The sequence below is a fragment of the Amblyomma americanum genome, chromosome 1, assembly GCF_052857255.1.
Source record: "Amblyomma americanum isolate KBUSLIRL-KWMA chromosome 1, ASM5285725v1, whole genome shotgun sequence".
Lineage (NCBI taxonomy): Eukaryota > Metazoa > Arthropoda > Arachnida > Ixodida > Ixodidae > Amblyomma > Amblyomma americanum.
This window is the reverse complement of record NC_135497.1, coordinates 170,233,197-170,256,682: the sequence shown is the minus strand read 5'-3', so window position 1 is coordinate 170,256,682 and position 23,486 is coordinate 170,233,197. Positions and strand designations below refer to the sequence as shown.

The 23,486-nt window shown below is 45.8% G+C and overlaps 1 protein-coding gene across 1 annotated transcript in view; it reads right to left on the bottom strand.

Annotated features, from left to right (window-relative positions):
* Nucleotides 1-23,486, bottom strand: part of LOC144114179 (MAM and LDL-receptor class A domain-containing protein 2-like) — a 176,769-nt gene that overhangs the window by 31,871 nt on the left and 121,412 nt on the right. The window contains exons 66-72 of the mRNA XM_077647750.1: nucleotides 21,784-22,018; nucleotides 17,516-21,172; nucleotides 14,192-15,052; nucleotides 13,327-13,607; nucleotides 5,640-5,762; nucleotides 1,268-5,511; nucleotides 622-806 (exon numbers count right to left, since the gene is read on the bottom strand). Of these exons, the coding sequence (XP_077503876.1) occupies nucleotides 622-806; nucleotides 1,268-5,511; nucleotides 5,640-5,762; nucleotides 13,327-13,607; nucleotides 14,192-15,052; nucleotides 17,516-21,172; nucleotides 21,784-22,018 (9,586 nt within the window). The remainder of the gene's footprint in view (nucleotides 1-621; nucleotides 807-1,267; nucleotides 5,512-5,639; nucleotides 5,763-13,326; nucleotides 13,608-14,191; nucleotides 15,053-17,515; nucleotides 21,173-21,783; nucleotides 22,019-23,486) is intronic.

Sequence of the window (23,486 nt, the reverse complement as noted above, 5' to 3'; positions counted from 1 at the left end):
GTCTGTTTTTTTTAAAGCAATTACGCCTTTTGGTCTTCGCGTTATATAAATTTTTGCTCTCATTGTATTGTGCCCATTATGATCTGTCACCCCGTGAAAGTGCCCAGAAAGTGTGTGCATGTCTTCCACTGCTGTTGCTTGTACAGGGGTGGAGGGCTCTTCAAGCTGCTTGCACCCAGCTTTTACCTCGGCTTCCTCCATCCGTGAGAATGGGAAATAAAGAATGAAAGAATGGATAGCACTCGGCGGGAGCCAGAAACATACAAAAGCAGCAACCCCTGTCCCGAGCGTAGTTTCGAATGCGGCCGCTGGGCGGCTTTCAGTGGTGCCTTTGTACGCGGTTTCTCGAAGCGCATAACGCTGCTTCCACGGTCTGCACTTTGCTTTTTCACACCGCAAGAAAACGCGTGCCGCTCCCATCGCAGCCGAAACTCCCGCTATTGATAATTTTTTCTGCTTTCTAAGTGCTAAGAGGACATTCCAGGGCAGTATTGGAAGACGTATATAGCTTAGCATATGAGATACGGTGAAGCAATTACAGATATCACCAAGGTAAGGATCCCACCTGCCCTTAGGTATCCTCTACCAGCATCATCATTACCACGCAAAAAGTCCACTCACCGCAATTCTTTTCGTCACTGCCGTCCGTGCAGTCCTTTCGGAAATCGCACACACGGTCCCAAGACACGCACAGCCCGTCGGAGATGCAGGTAAACTGCTGCTGGTCACAGCGCCCAGGCTCCGGAGCGGCGGGCGTTGATGTGCTGGCGGCGCTCGGGTCTTCAGGAAGACTTTTTGCCGAAAACCTTAAAAAGTGATGACTCATCAAGGTAAATGACACGTGTGCAGCGACAAATGAGTGGTCCGTACATATCGCGTTACGAAAACTCATGCGGAGATTATGAAGTCTGAGTACTAAAGCGTCAAATTAGTACTGTTAACAATGCCGAGTAAATACTGTAACCTGAGGAAATAAAATCAATTTAGGAAGGCCAAAATATAAGAGCAATTTTTGCAGCCAAGGACACGTCGTGTCTAAATAGCCCGTCATATTTAATGAGTGCAAAAAAAGAAAAGAACTGCTCTCCGCTGGAAAAGAAAAGCAGGAACCTTAATCAGTGGCTAAGATTTTTCAAAAACAAAACATTTGTTGGACGTTCTTATAGCTGCGTCGTAGCCAGAGCTGCCGCATCTTCGCATTTCTCTTTTTTCCTTTCAAGTCCTTGTAGGGAATATGTGAAATGAGCTATAATACAAGAATACAAACCTGCATTCTTGGCTGAAGCTTATGTCATCAAGAGCGATGACGTCCTCGGGTCCTTTCCCAGAGCGCACAGCAAACACGATCTGTCGGTCTCTCGTGTCAGACACATCAACACGGTGGCGCTTCCAGAAGTCTCCGGCTGGGCCCTCCTGATGCCAGACTTCTTTAGCGTCGCTGCTGTTGTTGAAGTAACGCATGTAGACGCTCAACAGATTCACCTGTCTGCCGAACATATAAGAGTGAAACGTGACACGGCAACTGCCACTTTGGAGGGTCAAAGAAGATAACGTGGCCATCTTATTGAATCCATGGTAGGCCCCACCAAACTGGAGGTAGGCCCCTGACTTATTAAAGGTTGTGTGATCAAAAAGCGGTCCCGTGTCGTCGTGTTTTCGGGATAGTGACCTTCCACGCTGTAATTGCAATGAGCCTTCTGTGTCATCTCTCTTCGGCTTCCCGACTTCAAGAACGCCACTCTGTTCATCATCAAAGGTCACTCTCTCGTTGACGCAATCTTCTTCATCGCTGCTGTCACCACAGTCATCGTACAGGTCGCATTTCTTTTCGCTAGAGATGCAGAATTGACGCGATTTACACTTGAATGAGTCCTTTTGTGAGCAAGGATCACCAGACAACTCGTCATCCCTCGGGTAACCGCAGTCCACAAAATTAATTTCATCCAAAGCGAAATGTAGCCCGCCTCCACTTGAAGGAGAGTCGACTTCAAATGCGAGACGGAAGTGACCCTTCCGGCGCCCAACACCTATTGACTGGAAAATCCAGGATTTAGCCAATTTTTTTGATGTCCGCTCCCACAACAGTATTTCTTCAGAATCATCACTAACGATCAGCAGCCGTACGTGTACTACAGGAAGAGTGAGCCAATGGTAGAAGTTTATCTTACAGGCCGGGGTAGACTGTTGGAACCTCTGGCTGAACATCCTTACTGGACTCTCTAATCGGACTCCGTCGTGGGCAACATAGAAGGACAGATAACTACCGGAGGAAGAGTTTTTTGTTACGTCAACAGCAGGGCTATTTTTTACCTGTTCTCTCGCTTCCATTGCTGTCATCGAACGCCATGCAGTTGACTCCGGTAAATTCAGGCTGTTCCAACCACACTCACCTTGCTCAAAACTGCACGAGGACGGACACTCAGATTCATCACTCCCGAACGGACAGTCTGATTTGAAATCACAAACCATATCCTTTAATATGCAGCTATTGTCCTTGCAAGTGAACTCCGTGTCGCTCTTGCATTTACCTGCGGGCGAAAGTGTAGGCACAATAGACGAATGAGAAACCAAACAGTCTGGTGTGAATGAGACGTCGTCGATGGCGATGTAACCATCAGGCCATCCATCCAGAACCACTTGGAAATCTTTTGGACTAGACAAAATGAGGTCTATTTTTTGCCATTCTCTAATGGTATCGTTTCCACTCAGTTCTTTTAATTTGTGCAGTTCGTGCTCGCGTGCCTCAGGCTGAATGATAACCTCCACCTTCGCATTGCCAGCTATCATATACCAATAGCGCAGCCTGCATTCACGTGTTGTGGTGCTTTTAAATGTTACACTTTTTAAGGTAGCGTGGCTTTTCTGCGAGCTGTCCTTTTTCAGAAAAAGGTAATGCCCCGAATCGTTGCCAAATGTGTGGTCGAAATTTGGCCCTTCGTCGTCTGCCAGTGCTTCACCTCTAACAATACTCCAGCGGGAGTGGCCCTCAACGACGCCCTCTGCCCAACCGCACATACCGTTCTCAAAGCTGCATCTTTCCGGGAAAGTACTGCAGTTTAGTTCATCTGATCCATGTGGGCAGTCGAGGCTCCAGTCGCAAAGCTGAGATTTTGTATAGCAGATGTCGTGAGATTCTTTACAAGAGAACTGGCCCTTGGACTCGCAGTCACTACCAAGAATAGATGATTGACCGCAGTCATGCAAACTGATGTCGTCTACAGCAATTCTGCTTAGTGATGTTGGTGGCGTTGCGACGAGTTTTAAGGCCCATCCGCCATACGCTTGACGCCCGATTTTTACAATAACTTTTTTCCACTTTTGGATTTCAACTGTCCGCAAGGCTAGCAGAGGTGTTTCTGACGATGAGTTTCGCTTCAGTATACTTAACCTAAGAATCTCTGCGCCTGATACCACGTTGTTAGCGTAGTAAAACATTTCCAAGTAGCACGACGCGGCAGAAGCACCATGTTCGACCGATTTAAGAACAGCGTTATCTAAGACGACTCCCTCTCCCGCAGTTACGCCCATGAAAAAGCCTTTGCCGGACACATCTGTACTAGGATCGCTTCCGTCTTGACCGCCTTGGAGTCTATGCCACGAGTACCTACCAATGCTTACGTCCTGCCAACCGCAAGTTCCGCTGTCAAAATTGCAACTAGCACATGCAGCCTCGTCAGCGCCACCTTTGCAATCCGCGACAAAATTGCAAACTTGATTTAACGGAATACACGTGTTGTCCGGACAAGCAAATTCTTCAGAGGAACAGGAGCGCGACGGCGACTCAGTCGTTGCTTCTGGCCTGAGCACAGGTAATGTGGTGAGTGGCGAAACACTACAGCCATCTGTGAAGGAAAGGTCATCGAGAGCCCAAGCCCCACTCGTGTCTTTGCCAGCACTTGCTTCAATCACCACCTGCATGGGGCCACTAAATTTCTCAAGCGATATTACTTTCCTTTCGTAATGCTGACCAAATACGCGAGACGTCTTCCAGACAAGATGTTTCTCCCCGAGAAGATCCAAACGGACGTATACAGCCAAGCTTCCAGCATTTATGCTATACAGCCTGTAGTCTAGGTGGGAAAATGTAGTTTGGTACGCGTAGAAAAACCTAAGGAAGCACCGAGCACCTTCTGCCGCCCTGATTATTGGACTAGAGAGTTCCCCCTTTTCAAGTGATCTATCAACAAACAAGAATCGCAGAAAGTTTCCATACACTGAGTTTGTCGTGTGATCCCGAAGGTCGTCATTAGTGAGTCCGTATTCTTGGGCTCCTGTCAACCGTAGCTCCCAAGTAGGACTGTGTACTTGCCAGTCGCATACACTGCCTTCTTCAAAATCACAGCGAGCAGGGAAAAACGTGCAATTTGCTCTTGGACTGAGCCCTTCATCGCTCATGTCACCACAGTCGTCGTTGAAGTCACAGACTGTGCTTTTTGGAATACAGTTTCCGTTGGCACAAGTGAAGAAGTGGGGCGGGCAGTATGTTGACTTTCGTGCGACTATCTTTCTGTTGCACTCTGAAAACCTAAGGTCGTCGATAAGGAATGTTTCGTCGAAAGACTCCAACTTCCCAATGAACTTTACAGAAAAACGTTCAGAGACCCTCCCTATCCGTGCAGCGGCGTACGTCCACTTTTTCCGTTCTAGAGTTCCATTGTGTCCGCTCAGCACAAGAGCCGTCGTATCAACGAGTTTCAGTTTGGACGAAAGTGCGTAGACAACCCTAATAACGGTACTTTGCTGCAAAACAGTGGAGTAGTACCAGAAGCCGAGCGTGCAGGTATGAGATGCGTCAATCAGGTTCGGGCTAAAAAAGCTGGCAGTACGTTCATGTTCCTGCTCTGCTTGAACTTTGAACCGAAGAAAGCTGCCCTCTTCCGACCTGGTGGTGTGATCTTCTGTTGGCTCTCTTATAGTGCTGTTTTTCGGCTTTTCTAAAGACCACAAGGCGCCCGCACTTGTCCTTTTCCAGTTGCACGTTCCTTTTGATTCGAAGTCACACTCAATGCCGCAATTTTTTTCGTCTTTACCATCAGAGCAGTCGACTTCAAAGTTGCACAACTTGTCACGAGTCAAGTGTTTTGTCTCGCTGTCACAGCTAAATTCGGGGTGGTTAATATCCTCTAAATGTTCACAGGCCCCTCCAGAGACCACTAAGTCGTCCAAAGCGAGGACGGAAGGTTGGAATGGAGGGAAGCCCACTCTGAAGCCGATGCGACATTCTGAAGCATCGGTTGAAATGTTAGCTTGCGCTTTTATCCATCTGGCGTTCACGTCGGCAGTAAATGAGTATTCGATCGCATCATCTCCGAATTTCGTTCTGAGAAAGAGATTTAGCATGTGTGGCAACGTCCCGATGTGGTAAGACCAAAAACTGAAGCAGATGTTGTTGCAGTCAGACAAAAGTGGTGAAACAAGAAGAGCTGGAATGTCAATCAAATTGGCGTTGCTCCCGATGACCGCGTAGGTGCCGAACGACTCACTAAATGTATGGTCCACATCGGGGCCGAACTGCGAAAGAAAAATAAAAAAAGGCAGTGTGCACAAGTGTATGAGAAAGTGTTACCCGGCTGGGGCGCATTTCTAGTTGCATTGCACGCTACAAATAGTTTCGCTAATGCTTAGCTGACAGCACTCACCATGTGGGACCGACCGGTAAACCTATCCCATAAAGCTGAGCCGGCAGAGGTGGGAACATTTTCCCAGAAGCAGAAATCTTCTTCGAAGTCACATGAACCGAGACTTGGGCAGGCATTAAGGATCTGAAAGCAAGTACAAAAAAAAAGTCTCACACACAGTGTAGCGCAAGCGCCGCAAAGTCCCATCGGCTGTCCATATTCTTCCAGCAGCTGACAGCTATGGCGAAAAGCCTCTCCGTAGTCGCATCACGATTGCACTGTGACGGCTAATTTTGTAAGCTTATTCAACAAAGCTCACAAACTTCAGACACCGGTCTAGAAGACTACCGTATAGAACAAACCAGAACAGTGCATCTGTAGCGTTCCCTCACTGACGAAAGCACACAAATAAAAATTATTTTAACATCCTTGGAAAGGTCAGCTGTCCAAACTGTTGCTTTATCATGCATTGTTTCGCTAATATTTAAAATACTGCCCACTAGTGTGGGCACTGTTACACGCACCAGTCTGAAAAAACTAGCTGTTCTTGAAAAGCGGGCTCGCAGAATTATATACTATAACCTGCCAAATAGGCACTCCACTAAAGACTTGTTTTCCAAGAATAAGCTTATAAACATTTTCAGTCTTCAAGCTCATAGGCTCCTGCGCACCTATATTATAGAAAAACGAAATTGCGTAAGCAATATATCGGACTTAGCCCACATTCAGTTATTTCAATGTACACATATTCATGCCGTTACAGTCAACGCTGGGTATTACCGCGCATGAGAACAAACTATGGACTCCAAATGGTTGCATTTCAACTTCCGCTACTGCTCATTAAACTAATCGATGCGAATATAAACACAGACAGCATTAGCTACACTGAGCTCCTTGACATCTTTCTCCGCAAAACTTTCCTTTCTTAGTGTCTATTCATCATGCATGTGTAAACGTACCCTTGTACAATAAGCGTCTTACAAGCATTAGTTTAGTTTCGATGATTGCTGTTGTTTTAATGTGCTTTTTTTTTTCCTAAGCGAACAGCTTTTTCGTTCTCATGGTTAAGTGAACTTTGCCTTTTTTCTCTTTTTTTCTTCAGTTGTTTGCTGTCGTGACAAAAGTGCCGTCGCATGCCATTGCTCACTTGCTGTAAAGGAGGTGGAAACTTTGTCAAGCGTTAATTGCTTTTATTCCCACCCCCTCCATCAACGTACGACGATGGAACTAATAGTTATTATTATTATTTTTATGCACGGTCCTAGAAGCCATCTAAAGGCTTAGACCGGCCTGTCTCGCATGCATGTTCCCGACTGTTTTCCCTGTCGGTGCGTGCCGGGCACCTATGTGAATTGGGTAAAATACTTGCGAGTCTTCTTCTACAGTGATATGTCATGGCACAGCCAGCTATCACACGTCTGTAATAAGCTTCGGAGCGTGGCCTAGTTGTTTTTCAATATAAAATACATTGTTACTTTTCACATAAAAAACAAACTATTGAGCATGCTCTGGTGTACAGCATTCTCAGATATTGGATTACTGTTTTTGCTCAGCCAGATGGCAAAACAGAGTTAACACTTTATTAAGAAACATACTAAAAAATGTAGCATATAACGCCCCCTTTTCTGTGTCCGAGAATATTTTCACGGCCCTTGGTCTCCCATGCTTTCGAAGACTCTTTGTGCAGACTGTAGTAGTACGACATTTCTGGAACCGCAATTTCAAAATATGTCATACAGCTTCCCGAAGCCTGCTTAGTACCATTTGCTTTGAGGTGCCGCGCTCCTCAGCAAGGTATGGGGAAGCCAGGCGCTGTGTTCATGTTCCCCAAATTTTTATTGATTTGCCAGAGGAAGTGTTTTCCGCAACATCAAAAAAAGCGGTAAAAATCATGGTTCACTCATGGTAACACGGTTCCTATATGTATGAAAAATATTCATGATCAGGCACGAAGTATTAAATTACCGTTGTCATAACGTAGGTTCCTTGCTGTTGATTTTCATTTTTTGTTGACGTTACTTTTCCTAACCTGTTACACCTTGGTCACTATTCATTTTGTGTTAGTATGGTTTTGACATGTTTGGTTGATATTATGCTGATATTTTATGTTTATATTGCACGTCCGTCTTCTGACTTTGCCGGGCAAAGTCCCTCAAGCCACTAGAGGCTTTGACAGGCCCGTTTCAATGCTCTCAACATGTTATGTGGAATAAAAGATTTATTATTAATATTATTATTGATTTTTGCCAGAAAGGAAGATGGTAGTTCTTTAATTAAAACTGTAACCAGAGAGGATATCCAGAAACTGATCTAAAATAACTGTACGGTTTCATTCTATTCCAACTCCACCGCTCTTGGCTCGGTGTTTGAAAAAAATCTCAGGTCTTTTTCTGTTATCCGTGTTCACATACGCAGTATTACGAAATACTGGGACCTCTTTTTAGTCTGCATCCGAGATATTATGCACCTAGTTGAGGGTTTGTTCTGACGGAAATAAACATTTCGCACAACATAACAGATCAGTTTCGTCTTCCAGGGTATCAAGAATACTACATTAGCAGACCTACAAGAAAGGGCGGGGGCATAATGGTCTTTATCAAATCGCGATGGTCATCCGTACCCTCTCAGCTAGCATTTAAGACAGCTGAGTCACTTGCACTTGATCTTGAGCTGTCTGGAATGACCATAACACTAGTTGCTGTTTACAGGCCACCATCTGAGCATGCTCCATCCTTCTTAGAAGAATTAAGGCAAAATTTAGAGCTCTTACCATCTTCTAGCAATTTATGTCTAACAGGGGACTTTAATATCGGCAATTTAAAACTGGGCAAAGTTTTACCTAACAATTATTTGAACAGATTAGCTGAATATGGGGTGGAATCGATAGTCCATGAAGCCACCAGAGAAGAACTTGTTTGTGACAGAACTGTAGTGTCGAGCATTGACCATGTACCAGTCCGGTCTGAAGGATGTATGAGTGTAAACTCCGTGTTAATCACAGAAAAGCTGGCAGATCATTACTTTGTTGGATGTAAAATGTATTCTGCTCACCGTCCATGTTTGAAACCGGTATGCAATACATATTTGGAAATAATTGACAGGGCTAAGCTTTCCGAAATGTGACTGGAAATCTTTAGGCTCTATTACTTGTCCGAGCACGGCCTATAAGAAGTTCGTTGAAATATTTTCAGATATTCGTGACAAGTGTAAAAAGACAGCTTCTGTCAAAAAGTGCCAAGAGAATGTGCACTGCATCAATCATAATGCATTAAATGCTATAAAAGAAAAAGAACTTTGGAAGAAATGCAGATAATTGCCGAATAACAAGCTATTAAAAGACCTCTACCGAGCCGCGAGAAATAAAGTCACGGCATTGTTGCGAGCTTCTAGACGGCAACATGATAACACTCAATTTTCAGCTTCTCGCACCAACCCAAAGAAAACGTGGACGCTGGTGCACGAGCTCCGTGGATGCCAGTCACGCAGCTACATAGAAAGCCTTAAAAAATTGGCGGTGGTTTAGCTCTGGTTAAACCTGGTGTGACACGATAGCTACAGCTGGCAGGGTGGAACTTGCTCAGTGAAATTGCAAAGTGGGTCTTTCGCCGCTCCGTTTCGCTGGGTGTTCCTTCTTCATCTTCGTCCCGCTTGACACGGCACATGCGCACAGCTGTTTCAGCTCGGTTTCGCTGGCGCGCCGCGCTGCCAGCAGCAGCAGCTGCTCCGCACCACGTGATTGGTCACGTGAGCAACCACGTGACGAACCACGTGATCAGCCACGGTGCCACGCCGCCGGCAGCTGCTCCACACCACGTGAACAACCACGTGGCAGCATGGCGGCGGAGCCACAGGGTGGCGCGGAGCCACAGGGTGGCGCGAAGCCACAGGGCGACAGCGCCGCCACGCTGAAGGCTCGAAATCCTACCGTAATGTAGCTATTGCTACAAAAGGATTCGACGAAATAATACCGGCAGTTGCGAACAGAATGAGTGACTGCTTCTCATCGGCGTCTGAAATTATCAGTCATGACTGGCCCCATTATTCGACGCCAGGGAACGTCACAACCGACTCAGCCCACTTGCCGCCACTTGATAAGGAAACCTTAGAGCACATAATATGGCACTCCCGGAAAAGGCGCGCCGTTGGTGTAGACGGAATAACTGCGGATAATATCTGGCGTAACCTCACGTATTGACAGAACCGGTTCTTTTTATTCTGAACACTATTTTATATTCAGCCGTGATACCCGATGAAATGTAGCAAGCACGCGTCATTCCCCTCTATTCAAGAGCGGCGATCCTTCGAAGCCAGAAAATTATCATCCGATATCTCTACTGCCTATATTATCTCAAATACTGAAAAAGCATGTTTTTGATGTTATGTACAGTTTTGTAGAAAACCATAGCTTGCTCGCACCCTCTCAATACGGATTCATAGCAGGCAGGGGTACACACGTGCTTTTTGAAAAGCTGTCAGATTATCTGCATGAAACATTTGCGCAAAATCAGGTCGCAGGTGCTCTCTTCTTGAATTTAGCCAAGGCTTTTAACTACGTTAGTCGGTATATACTATGCAGCAAATTGTATAGCGGAGGAATCGGCGGCCACTTTTATGATTTTCTGCATAATTATCCGTCACTGCGGTCGCACATAGTCTGTCTAGGTGATTCAAGAAATGACGTAAAGTTCACTCAGGCCGGAGTACCACAAGGATCAGAGTTATCACCATTACTATTTAACATGTATGTTCATGACTTTATCTCGGTAATCCGCTACAGTAATATTTATCAATATGCAGATGATACACGTATTATTGCTAGGCATATAAATTATGAGAACGCTGTGTCCCTGCTGCAGTACGATATTACGGAATACATGACATGGTTAAAAAAAAGCAGATAAAAGTAAACCCATCCAAGACACGACGGGTATGTTTTCATAATCCACTGCGAGTACAAAATTACCAGTTTATCTTCATTCTCACAAATCCCCGTCCTGCTTATGCCCTCCCGTTGAGTACACTGATTCAGTAAAATATCTTGCAGTCTACTTAGATTCAGGATTGGCGTGGAACAAACACGACTTATTTGTACACGACTTCGTCAAACTGCTTGCTTAATGTACCGTTTAGGATCGCTTGTTCCACTACGAATAAAAAAAAACTATCCCATACTCGGTTCTACGGTATGGCTTAGCCTTTTTTTCAACTGTTCATTTTTCTGGACAAATAAAATTAATGGATTACTCAAGAACATTCTTTAAAGTATTGCCTATAACGCCAATCCCCCTATGTCAGGGCCTACGTTGTTTAAATATTTAAAACTTTCTGCTTTTGACACTCTTTTTCTCTCCTACATTGTTCCCAAATAGTTTTGGAACACTGACTTCCGCCAGTGACGCAGCATCGGGAGAACATTATATACCAATTATGGTATTGGATTACCTTCGATAGGTAATACATTACAGAAATAGCGTAATAAAGTACTACATTCCCCAGACCTTTAATCACCTTCCTAAAACAGTATTAGAGCAAACAACATGATCCGGGGTAAAAAGAGCGTTAATTGAAGTTCAAAAAGAATTGGTGCATAGTGCTTTAAATCTGCGTTTTTATGATGTTTCGTAGCATCCGATACAGCTACTTCCCTGACTGTGTATGTGCGCTACGGCATTGTACGATGTGGACATTCTTTCCTTTACTTTTCCTCCCTCTTTATGTGAACACCATTGAAAGAGTATTTAACATGCATGAATCGTTTGTTTAACGTACTTGAAAAACACAATTTTGAGTGTTCAGTGTTTCCAATAAGAGTATGTTTAAAAGCTTTTATTTTATTGAAAACATGCATACCATTGTCTTCGAATTCTGGAGCTGCCCCGCTGCTGGGCACTGCCGTACAAGCCATGTAGAGGCTTCGGCAGGCCCGGCAACATATCATGTGTTCCATGAAGAGTAATAGAGTAATAAAGATTTATTATTATTATTATTATTATTATTATTATTATTATTACACTTAGTATGTTGTTGTTGTTGTTGTTGTTGTTGTTGTTGTTGTTGTTGTTGTTGTTGTTGTTGTTGTTGTTGTTGTTGTTGTTGTTGTTGTTGTTGTTGTTGTTGTTGTTGTTGTTGTTGTTGTTGTTGTTGTTGTTGTTGTTGTTGTTGTTGTTGTTGTTGTTGTTGTTGTTGTTCATTATTACAGCGCAAAGACGGCACAGAACAAGAAGGGGACACAACAGCGCTGACTGTCAACTAAGTTTTATTCGAGACCAGTAGGGTTTTTTATACCAACTGGTGATCAAAACAGGAAAAAAACATACAAGAATAGCTGTAGGCATGCGCAAGGGTACAAGAACGGCGGTTATCCGGCACGTGTTAGATTTCACATTCTAGATATTTCATCTCTTTCTGGGACAATGCCACGGATGGTGCGCTTATGCACTCGTTTTGCAGTCTTATAATCATAGCAGCTTCTATTATTTCTCTTGTTAGTGTGTCTCGGTGTTTCCCTATGACACTGCGTTGCCTGTACATCGGTTCACATTTATCCTCGCTGTCATCTTCTGCGCTGCAGTCCCTGCAATGTTTGGCTACGTGGCCTGAAGTAGCCACACGTGCGACATTGTCACTGTGCTCTTTTAGCCTTTTGTTGAGACAGCGGCCAGTCTGCCCGATATATTTTTTCCCACAGGACATGGGCAGTGAATGTCGCACGTGTGGCTACTTCAGGCCACGTAGCCAAACATTGCAGGGACTGCAGCGCAGAAGATGACAGCGAGGATAAATGTGAACCGATGTACAGGCAATGCAGTGTCATAGGGAAACACCGAGACACACTAACAAGAGAAATAATAGAAGCTGCTATGATTATAAGACTGCAGGACGAGTGCATAAGCGCACCATCCGTGGCATTGTCCCAGAAAGAGATGAAATATCTAGAATGTGAAATCTAACACGTGCCGGATAACCGCCGTTCTTGTACCCTTGCGCATGCCTACAGCTATTCTTGTATGTTTTTTTCCTGTTTTGATTACCAGGTGATATAAAAAACCCTACTGGTCTCGAATAAAACTTAGTTGACAGTCAGCGCTGTTGTGTCCCCTTCTTGTTCTGTGCCGTCTTTGCGCTGTAATAATGAATGTAGGTAACCAACTCGCCCAAAATGTTGTATTATGTTGTTGTTGTTGTTGTTGTTGTTGTTGTTGTTGTTGTTGTTTGTTGTTGTTTGTTCTTTGTTGTTTGTTGTTTGTTGTTTGTTGTTGTTGTTGTTGTTTGTTGTTTGTTGTTGTTGTTGTAACTCCAGATCACGAGCTTAAGGCCACACAAGGCAGGCGAAGCAAGATCGCGAACCATAACGTCAAGAGATCTGTGCCATGCTTATGGGCAAGGAGGCTTTCGTTCGCGGCCCTCAGTATGCCACCGTTCCATCTAATTAACTTGGCTGTTATGCCGCTTAGCGGCCTGCAGCATATGTTGCATCATCTGCATTACCTCAACGGCCCACACGTTCAAATAATTATTGTTTACTCCAAGGTCCCGCGGTAACTTCTTTTGTACGGTACGTTTTTTTTCCTTTGTGCGAACTGAATGTCCACTATACTAGTTAAATTTCGCTTTATAGACAAAAACTTAATTTGTAAACTGATTAAAGCAGGCAGTCGTGATATCGCACAGATGAAACAAAACATTGGTAAACGCATTGCGTGCTCACTTGGAAGTCGTCCACGGCAGCAATTCCTCCCTTGGCGTTCAGGGTAACTCGTAGGTAATACTCGAATGGCTTTTTTGATGTGGACTTTATGTTGACTTGAGCTGGATGCCAACCTCCACTCGAGATCAGTGCACTCTGCGTGAAGGTGGCTGCCGGTCGCTCCATGGCTCCTTCGATGGTGCCCACTGAAAGCTTGTGACCGCTGCTGAGCTGGTACCAGAACCGGACGCAACTGCTACTGCCTGCCTCCTGCGTCTGGCTAAAGGTTGTAACTGTCATTCCTGCAAGAAAGCAACAATTATAGCTAAAAAAATAAATTTGGAGAATAGGCTGCATGTAATTTTAAAAATTAAGCCGAACACGCTATAGATTCTAATGAGACATGAAACTGGACTGACGAGAACTGGACGAAAAGGGTGAAATTTGAATTAAAGCAGTGACGACTATATTTGTTTTTTTTTGTGTGTGCCATAAGCTGACAACGCTTGTGTACACGTACACATAATGACGCTCACAAATTGGCAGTATGCTCCACATCATTGACAAGCTTCTTCAGGCTATCATCTTGAAGTAGTCAATGCAACATTCGCAGCATTCGGGTCTATAGTGAACAATACTAATTATCTAGCTGATTCATGTGCTTCCATGACATTACCGCTAGGGTGCCACAATATTTAAGCATTTTAAACAGTTTTTTGCATGATCCAAGCCTTTCTATGAACAGTCCTTGCAACAACAGCACCGTTCTCCGTTTGTGGCCTGTATTTTATCGGGTCGGTTAATCCTAGTGTCGCGGCGTAAGAAAAGCTTCATTCCGGTAATTGACTAAGGATACGGTGAGAAAACCATAAATATGTTGCCTCACCTTTATAGGCATCAGGGCTCGAGGTGTTCACCGCAAGCACGTGACCATCTGCAGATCCCAAGGTGTGGTCGCTGCCACCAGTCGTGCTCGAGGCTGACATCCTTTCCCAGCGGAGCTGCTCTGTGCCGTCTCGCACACGCCAGCCGCAGTCGTCAGCTTCGAAGTCACAGTATGGTGACCTCGGACACTGGCCGGTGTTCACACTAATGTCGTCAAGAGCCGTATGCCCTCCTGGAGTTTTGGAGGATTCAAAGCCCAAGAACACAGCCTTGTCACCTTCCAGGTGCACTTGGGCGTAATTCCACTGCGGTCCTCTGGACCAAGCGTTCGTCCATGCTACGCGTGAGGCCCGCGTTACGGCGTCTCTTTCTTTCAGGACCAATGGTGCAACGTCACTTCCGAAGGCAAAGAACCAGAACTTCAAGCACGCGCCGCCGTCGCTCACGTGCAACGGGAATTCGCTCTCCAGAATGGCGATGTCTTCCTTAAACGGTCGCTGCGACCCTGCCGTCGAAGTAAGGCCTAGGTATGCGAAGCTGCCGTGAACAGACTTTGTTGTGTGGTCAGTTTCAGGAAGCACGAGCTCAACATCACCATGCCCTTCGGCAAATTTGCGCACCCAAACACTGCGGCTGCTGGTGCTGCCATTCGCCCAGGCGCAATCGTCGTCTTCAAAGTCGCAATCGAGGGGGTGGGGGGGATACCGCAGAGCTGTTTCGTTGCTTGCCGGTGGCTTAGTGCCTCCGTCGCAGCTTCCGTAAAAGAAGCCCACTTCATCCACTGCAACTCCTGGTGGTGTGGACAGATCAGAGTTTCTGCCAGGGAGTGCAACTATTTGAAAGCTCCTTTGATATTCTTCCTCTGCGAGCAAAAAAGGAAATAAAAAACAGCATATAACTTAAACACCGTACCGCGGTCTTCTAACCTGTAAATAAAACCGTTTTTTTTCTTCAGATTTTGTCAGTGAAACGGAGCCCTTACCAATGTCCTTTACCATGACAGAGCAGTAACATTTTACTAAGCTGCTGTTTAGGGAGATAAGCTAAATCCGCATGCTGATGTTTAGCCATACTTCTCGATCTGCTCTAATGCACATTTGTAACGTTTTACGAAGATGAAGGTACACAAATTCTCGTTAGAGCCGTTGTTAAATGTGCAGGCGTGAACCGCTGTATATGGTGCGTGCCATGTTAGCATTGTCGCGCCACTCACAGCGTCACCTCACTGTGCCCTTTAATTAGCAACATGTAGTTACTAAAACAGATGTCTCGTAAAACATTTGTACAAACAAAATGTTTGCGTTCGGCTTGCTAATACCTGCAACACGCATTTAGCTCCGAACAGAGAACAGCTTCAAACGTCCGCAAGAATTCTAGAAATTGCTCTTTCTGCCACAACTTTCTCGGCCGTTCTTGAGGAAGTACAGTTCAGTTAGGTACGATAGCAACGCTTGATGATAAGACGAAGTCAGTAATTCCTAGTTTTTCATTCCCATTTCTAGAACATAAAAGCAGTGATTGCTGTATATTAATCTATTTGTTTCGGCATTTCAAGGATATTTGAAATGAGCTCATGACCTGAGCGCATTCTTTCTTTGCTGCTACTGAGTGAATGGTCCGGTCGAAATTACCTGAGACTTTTTTTCGCACGGAAAGGTTACTTTTTTTTTCTCTTGAAACTTTTCATTTAGATGAAAAATATGTTTCGCGCAGTAGTATTGACTCTGTCCACGATCAGAAAAACTGGAGGGGACACTTAAGGTCCACCTTAAGGGTGTGACGCGATAGCGTTAATGGGTTAATGCCAACATATGCGGAATTTGTCATCCACTACTTTACATTGATAAATCCCTGGGAGCCCTCATACCACTCCAGGCGCCGTGGTTTGGCGGTTAAGCGATGCGCCACTGCCCTGCGATGGCAGGTGCTGCCACCGGTGGGGCTTGTGCGACTCAGTACAATTCACAGCCAATCTTTATTTTAACTACCACCTTCCACAGTGGGCAGTTTGCTCACAATCCGGTGGGTGGGTAGGAATGACGTCACAAGCTCAGGTGACCTAGGTGACCCACCTACCACTAGGTCGCTTCTCTTGGGATTTTTCTCGTATATATCGCTCACACGGCCAACAACGCCGACGCCACCGACGACGCCGGCTTTTCGGCTACACGGAACCCTTACCACTGTCGCGTTAAAACGACGCTCTGCATCCAAGTAAATTACAGAGTAGCCAAAATTACGGCTTGCATTATTTTGCATTCCAAATTGAGTAGTCCTCGACCATCGTAACAAAATCTTTCTCTTAAAATTTGTCCATAGCTCGCATCGAGTTGTTAAGACTGCCATAGAAAAACCAATCGGGCACGTTTTTTTGTTAACAGCAGAAACGTTAATGGCAAAAAAAAAAACGCAAGCCTGCCGAGGAGAGATCTGCGGATATATTGATTGTTATAGTAAAATCTTCGGATATTTAAAAAAAATTGCGTTCGAAAACAACTTCCCTTGAAAAATTCTTTTGTTTTTCGTATTTCATATATGTTTAGCGGTGTCTTAACTGAAGCTGTCACGTTTTGCGAAAGCCGTGAGCTCCGTCTTTCAACGGCTTCCGCGAGACTGAGAGCCTTATCTGCCGCAAAGTGGGAGCTTGTGCGGTGACCGCCCCCCGCCTTTACGGCTACGCCAAAACAATTGGCCTCAGCACTGCTAGTCCCATCTCTTATGTTTTTACTTTGCTCCCGAGTCGATGAAAATCCATAGGGCAACACATGGAAACCACGATAAACTATAACACCGGTAAAACTGAAGGTCAGGCCGCGCCCTCTCCTTCTAGTGACACCGTTAAAGCTTTAATTTTCATTGTTTCTAATTCTACACGCGCTTTCCGAGTAACTTTTGTAGTGCTATTAATGTTCTGAGAAAATTAAAGAGACTACCGATCGAAGCCGCGAAATATCCTTTAAAAGTCCTCGATTACTACTTTTACACGGTAACCGAAAAGCCTACGCCGCGGATATTGGACGTACTTATTGAATTATTCCGGATTACCTGACAATTTTTCATCTTAAAAAGCTGTTCTTTTCGTAAAACATTAATTTTTGATGCCTCAGAAGGGCATTTTTTTTTTAAGTTCAGACTGAATTCATTTTGCGGAGTATAATATTTTTAACAAGAGCTTTATCAACTACAGAGTGAATGTCGATCCCTTTATTTGTTATTAAAGATAGAACCTCTCTATTGGTAGTTCCTCCCAGCATTTTTCACATGTTACCTGCTGTGACATTTGTTTACTGCAGCCATACAAGGAAAATTCGTTTCAGGACCTTACCTGTCAGCACAGTAATGGCTTGCTTCGTCCAGGTCGTCCTTTGAGTCAGGTTTCCCAAGGTTTCAGCGCTTCTTGCATCGCCATCTTTCACACTCTTGACCAGAAGGGAAGACTCGGACCCATTGCGGGAAATGTACCACAGTGAGAAGCAGTAGCTACTTTGGTGTTGAACGTCCACGTAATCTGATAGCAAAACCATTTCGGTCAGCTCACTTCTGTTACCGAATTCCGCCAGCAAATAATTTCCATGAGCGCTTGATGTGGTTACGTCTACGCCAGGTCCTCCGAGGTACACACCGGCGGAACCAGTAGTTCTTATCCAAGGAATGTTAGAGCTAGTTCCGTCAGTATACCAACCACAAGTATCGGTCTCAAAATTGCATGTCACTGTATCTTCACATGGCTCGAGACTGAACTCTAGGTCATCCAGAGCGACATACGAGGAACCTTCGGCGTTTGTTGCCTCGGCGAATGCCTCAATGACAACCTGAAAACGACGCAAGTTACGTAGTTTGACATGACCTCGGCGCCAAGCACCATTGTGATCTCCGGAACGCTTCCATACCGGCTTCAAATCTTCAATGCGAGAGGACCCATTGAGCCTCTGATACACGGACAGTGTTCCAATGCTGTTACCGGCCATGTTGAACCAGTACCGAAGGCAACGGTTTCCCGTGTTCTCAAAGACAGGTGAAGACAGTGTTGCTTTGTCGCCTTGACGTTTGTGAGTGACTACAGCGTAGTGGCCATCAGAAGTACCGAGAGTGTGGTCATGGGCCGGGCAGGTTGCGGTTTCTGTTGCCGGTGAAATACGTCTCCATCCAAAGCCGAGCCCTATTTTGGCAAGCTTCCAGTCGCAGAAGTCCGTTTCAAAGTCACAAAAACCGGTTCGACGGCATGGACCCTCTGTCAAAACGATGTCGTCCATAGCTATAAAAGCACCTGCCGCAGCTTTCTTGGCTTTGATGGCTGAAATTGTCACCGTATATGGTTCTTGAAGCGACACTGGAAGCTCGCCGAAATTCCAGCCGGTTCTTGCGGCGGTTTCTCGAGTAAATTTAACTGACGAATTTTTCATTGTTTTGGCCTCTATGAGCAAGCTGAGCGAATTGCCGTTGTTCATAGAGTACCAAAAAGTGAGGCAGCTAACGTTCTTTGCAGACGGTTGGGTTTCGGCGCTCTCGAGAGATGCAGTTTGGGTTGCATCCTCCGCAGAAAATATGGCGTAGCCACCACGACCACTGGTGTGGTCAGCAGTTGGTCCGACTCCATCATGATTCGGTCCCGGAAACTTCACCTGCCATCCATTGCTGCTTTTTCCAGTGTTCTGCCAATGACAGAGGCCGTTGTTGTTGGTCTTGTTATCAAATGAACAGTCTATGAATAACGAGCTAGGCCGGCAGTTCATGAAAGAAATGTCGTCAATACCGATGCTGCTCATCCTGTACAATTCCGTGACGTTGGCGTAAAATGCTATTCTAGCGTCTCTTGTGTCACGACGCGGAATGTTCACTACGAGTTTTGTCCAAGCTTTAGCAGGCGCAACTTCGACAAGCTTTACGCTGTAGTTTTGGGGCAAGAGATAGCGCACATCCATCGCGGCTGCATTGAACACTTCGGAGTAATAGTACCAGAAGCTCATTGAGCAACGAGATGAAGATGGGGGAAGCTGTGGGCTTAGTACCACGGCCGTGCTCGCAAAGTATTCATCGTTGTTTAAAGCCAGCAGGTGACCAGCAGCGCTCTTTGTAGTGTGATCAATTTTGGGTCCTTCCACGTACCTCGCCTGCTTTACCTGCCATGTTACTTTGCCGCTGCTCACATCAGTCCATCCACATGTTCCATATTCAAAACTGCAGGGTCCACACATTTCCTCGTCCGAACCATCCGCACAGTCCTCCTCAAAGTCACAAACCAGCTGGTTAGGAATGCACCCGCCGTTTCTGCACGCGTATTGAGATGCCTTGCATTTTGGCATAGGGGGAGGTGCTGGATTAGGAAGCGTGTCGTTGTAAGATATGCAGCCAGGACTCACGGAAATGTCATCTATAGCTATGTCGGATGCATAGCCGGCACCAAGTGATCCCTCGATAATGAAACAGAACGGCTTATCATCCTGAACAACGGCTCTTGCGAGGATCCAACGTTGGCCCCTTTGGCCCTTGGCTTCGAAGAGATTCTTCCATTGTGGCTTTTCTGTGTAGTTCTCATACTGAGCAAACAGGGCGATTCCTCCAACGTCTTGTCCATGGAGATAGTAATGAAACGTGAGAGAACACTCTCCGTTACTGGCTATGTAATTAGGACTTCTGTAAAAAGCAGAACTGTTCAGGTCATCACGTCGCAACGGTCGCAGTAACAACACACGTCCCGAACCATGACCGCCCATGGTGTGGTCAGTGTAAGGTCCTGTGTTTGGATCTCCCTTTCGATACGGCACATAAGAAACTCTCCACTCAAGCGACTTTCTCTCAGATTCTGCGCTTGCAGCCTTCCAGGTGCATGGATCACTTCTTGGTTCGTATGAGCAAATTGTGTAATTCTGGCATATATCCAAGACTTCGTCGGAGCCGTCACCACAGTCGTCGACATGATCGCAAAGCTGGTTTTTGCTGATGCAGACGTTTGTTTCTGGACACGAAAAACGGTTTGGACCACTGCAGTTTTTTGGAGACGGCGCCGGTAATGCGCAGTTTTCAAAGCTGATGGTATCGATGGCAACAAATGTGTCCGCAGCTGAAAAACCGGAACTAGCCTCGAAAGCAAGATCAAATTCTGATTTGCTGCGCCCAATTGTAGCTCGCTCCTTTGTCCAAACCTGCAGCCCGTCTTTTTCAACCAGCCATAGAGTAGCGTCATATCCTAAAGTGTACTTGTGGACGCTGAGCTGATTTGAACGTCCCGAAGCGAAGTACCAAAAAGACAGAGTGCAGTCTTTCCCTGAGCGCTTGAGTCGGTGTGTATTATTAGGGCTATGGAAAAGCTTTCCGCCTTCCACCAGGTATCCACGTCCAGAGCTGTACACATAGCCACCGTGTTCGTCGCCCCTGCTTTGGTCCTTCATAGGAAGCGACGAATTGTGTTCATTGTCCTTCGCTATCGTCCATTTCCAGTCGTCTTTACTGTACCAGCCGCAAGTGTCAACGTCAAAGTCACACTGGCCACACAGCTGTTCGTCATCTCCGCTTCCTGGGCAGTCTTTTTTAAAGTCGCAAACCTGAGAGATGTTCACAAAGGTAACGCCGTCGTGGCATTTGAACTTGTCCACTTCCAAGTTCGGGTCGCAAGCACCTTGGATCACCTCGACATCGTCTACGGCAATGTCTCCTCCTCCCGGCACTCCAGTTGTTCCCGCTAAGAGAACCCGAAACTCCCCGAAGGCGCTGGCAGGAGGCTTGAGCGTGACTCTTTTTCGTGTCCACCGCTTCCCTTGGCTGCCAGTGAACACTGCTAAGGCGTCTCGTTTCTCTTTCTCATTTTGGTCGTAAGCGACGATTACACGTAGGGAGCTGGTACTGGGCCCACTGACTGTCCCGCGCATGTAGAGCCAGAAAGAAAAGCAGTAAGCGCTGCTTCCTCTCCAGAGCTGAGACTTCAATATTCCTGTGTAAGTACCTTCACCGCTTGTGTTCCTGCCATCCAAGTACACATATGTTCCTGTAAAAGAAAAAAAAACAAAATCACTGAGGCTTAATCGGCCCATACCTACGTGAACGCACTTAACTGTGAATACTGCTTTGTCTCAGCAGAATAAAACACGGTCATTATCAATACCCAGTTATAAGGCGATTGAAAAGCACCAAGAATACTCCTCGTTGCAAGAATAACAATCGAATGCTCGGCGCACGCCCCGGAAACCACCGTTTCTTAAAGCAAGAAAAGGGCCATTTTAGATCCTCTAACGCAGCTGTAAAAGAAGAAGCTATGAGAGAGTAAGACTCAAAATGACCATTTCTTTTCGACATACAATTAGCTGCACGCGCACATCACGCAAAGCAAGAATACTACTAGGCTATACGTGCACTAGCAGGAGTGATGAGAATGATCAAAGTGTTAAAAGTTCCTCCCGTCTGCCTCTCATGCCAGCAGGCGCGGCAAGCAGGTCTCATTTCTGCAACAATATTTACCAATTTTACTTTCATTTTCCCCCAAACACATTAGGTCGTTCTCGTATTTATGGGAATTAATATTTCCCAGCCGTTATTAAAGTAATGAAAACGTCCAGAAGCCCTCCCCCAGAGCGACAGGTTGTGAGGGTTGGAGCTCACCGTCCGGCGTTCCCAGCGTGTGGTCGGCGCGAGGTCCCAGCAATGAGCGCGGAATGGAGCCCCTGTTTCGTGCCCACATTCTCTGCACGCCACTCTCGGCGTTCTCCCAACCGCACATGTCAGGCCCTTCAAAGTCGCAGTGCCCTTGCTCCGGACAGCTTCCATCGCTGAGCGAAATGTCATCCAGTCCCACAGCCGCCGTGCCACCGTGTTCTACCTCGGCGGTCAGGAGCACCTGTGAACGTGTGGGACAGGACAGACGAGAAACGCGGGGTTTAAAGTGTGCATTCTCATTTTAGATTTAGAAGGCCAACTGCTTCATTTCACATCGACGCAGCCATCTTCAGCGCACTGTCAATTTGAAGTCACTTGTATATAAAAAAAAAAACTCGAATTATGAACTTTAAAACTTTAAAGCTTTTTGTACGTACGCAAGTGCATTGTTGTTGTTGTTGGCGAGCAAAAACTTGGGGAACACTTCAGTTCACCTTAAGAGTATGACGCGATAGCGATAAAGAGTCCCTACGGTCTCTTCGGGGTCCCCTGGCGCACTATTTCGCAGACATCGACACGCCTTGTGCCATCACATACTGATTTCTTGCACATCATCGTCTTTATTATTTCGCGACGCTAATTAAGGACCCTAATTAACTAAGCGTTTCTGTAATGTAATTCACCTATTGCGTGGTGTGAGGTGCTCTTACAAGGCCTGCATTTATCCCACAGAATGAACGATTTAAAGCCTGTCAGGGTGGGTTTGCTCCCATGCAACAAAGGAAAAGGTTAATATCAGTTGTGTAAAAAAAGACTTGCCATTGACACCGCGCGGAATTCGGTACCTGACCACTGAAAGTGATGTTGCACAGTATGACCAGATTGTGTTATTGGGCCTTCACAGCATTTGGAGGAGTAGAATGGCTTTTAGACATTGTGACTTGTATGCACGATCGGTATGTGATTATTTTGTCGAACATATGTATAAATTAAGAGAAGTCCTGAAGCAGCAGGACTATGCGGATGATGTATTGAGTCTGATGGACCAACTTGTTGTAATGAAAGTCCATTAGACACGGTTGTCTGCCAAGGGGCATGGCAACTACGATATTTTATTGATGTGTATATTCATGCAATAAAGAAAAAAAGTTAATCTCAGTTTTGTAGAGGTGGCGTGCCCGGGTCCCCACCCTAAGGACAGCGGTTCGATTGCGCTTGACGACCTTTTTTTTGTCTTCAGCGAAACTGCTTTTCTACGTCACTACCCTCTCAACCAATCAGGGTTTTCTTCCTCATGCCGACGCCGGGTTTTCCCCCGAACGGGACCTTTGACGCTATTGCGTTAAAAAAGGTTAGCGCAAATGACCGACGACCAGTGCGGCAGAAAAAAACAACGGAATTCCTTGCAGGCGATGACTTTCTGCTGAACTTTCTGCTGAACTCCTGACTAAGGAGTGGCGAAGGCCGTGTACTTTTCAAAGTTTTCGAAGTTCTCAAAACTTATCATCAGCAGGAGCAGCCTACGTCCAGTGCAGTACAACGGCACCTCCATGCCCCTCCCATTGACTCTGTCCTGTGCCAGCTGCGGCCGTTAAACCCCCGCAAACCGTCCCCTGCTGGGAGACCCAAAGAAGACCCATGTATGTCAAATTTTGGTGTGCAGTATACAATACCGAGGTGGCCGAATTTAATTTCGAGTCTAGGAAAAC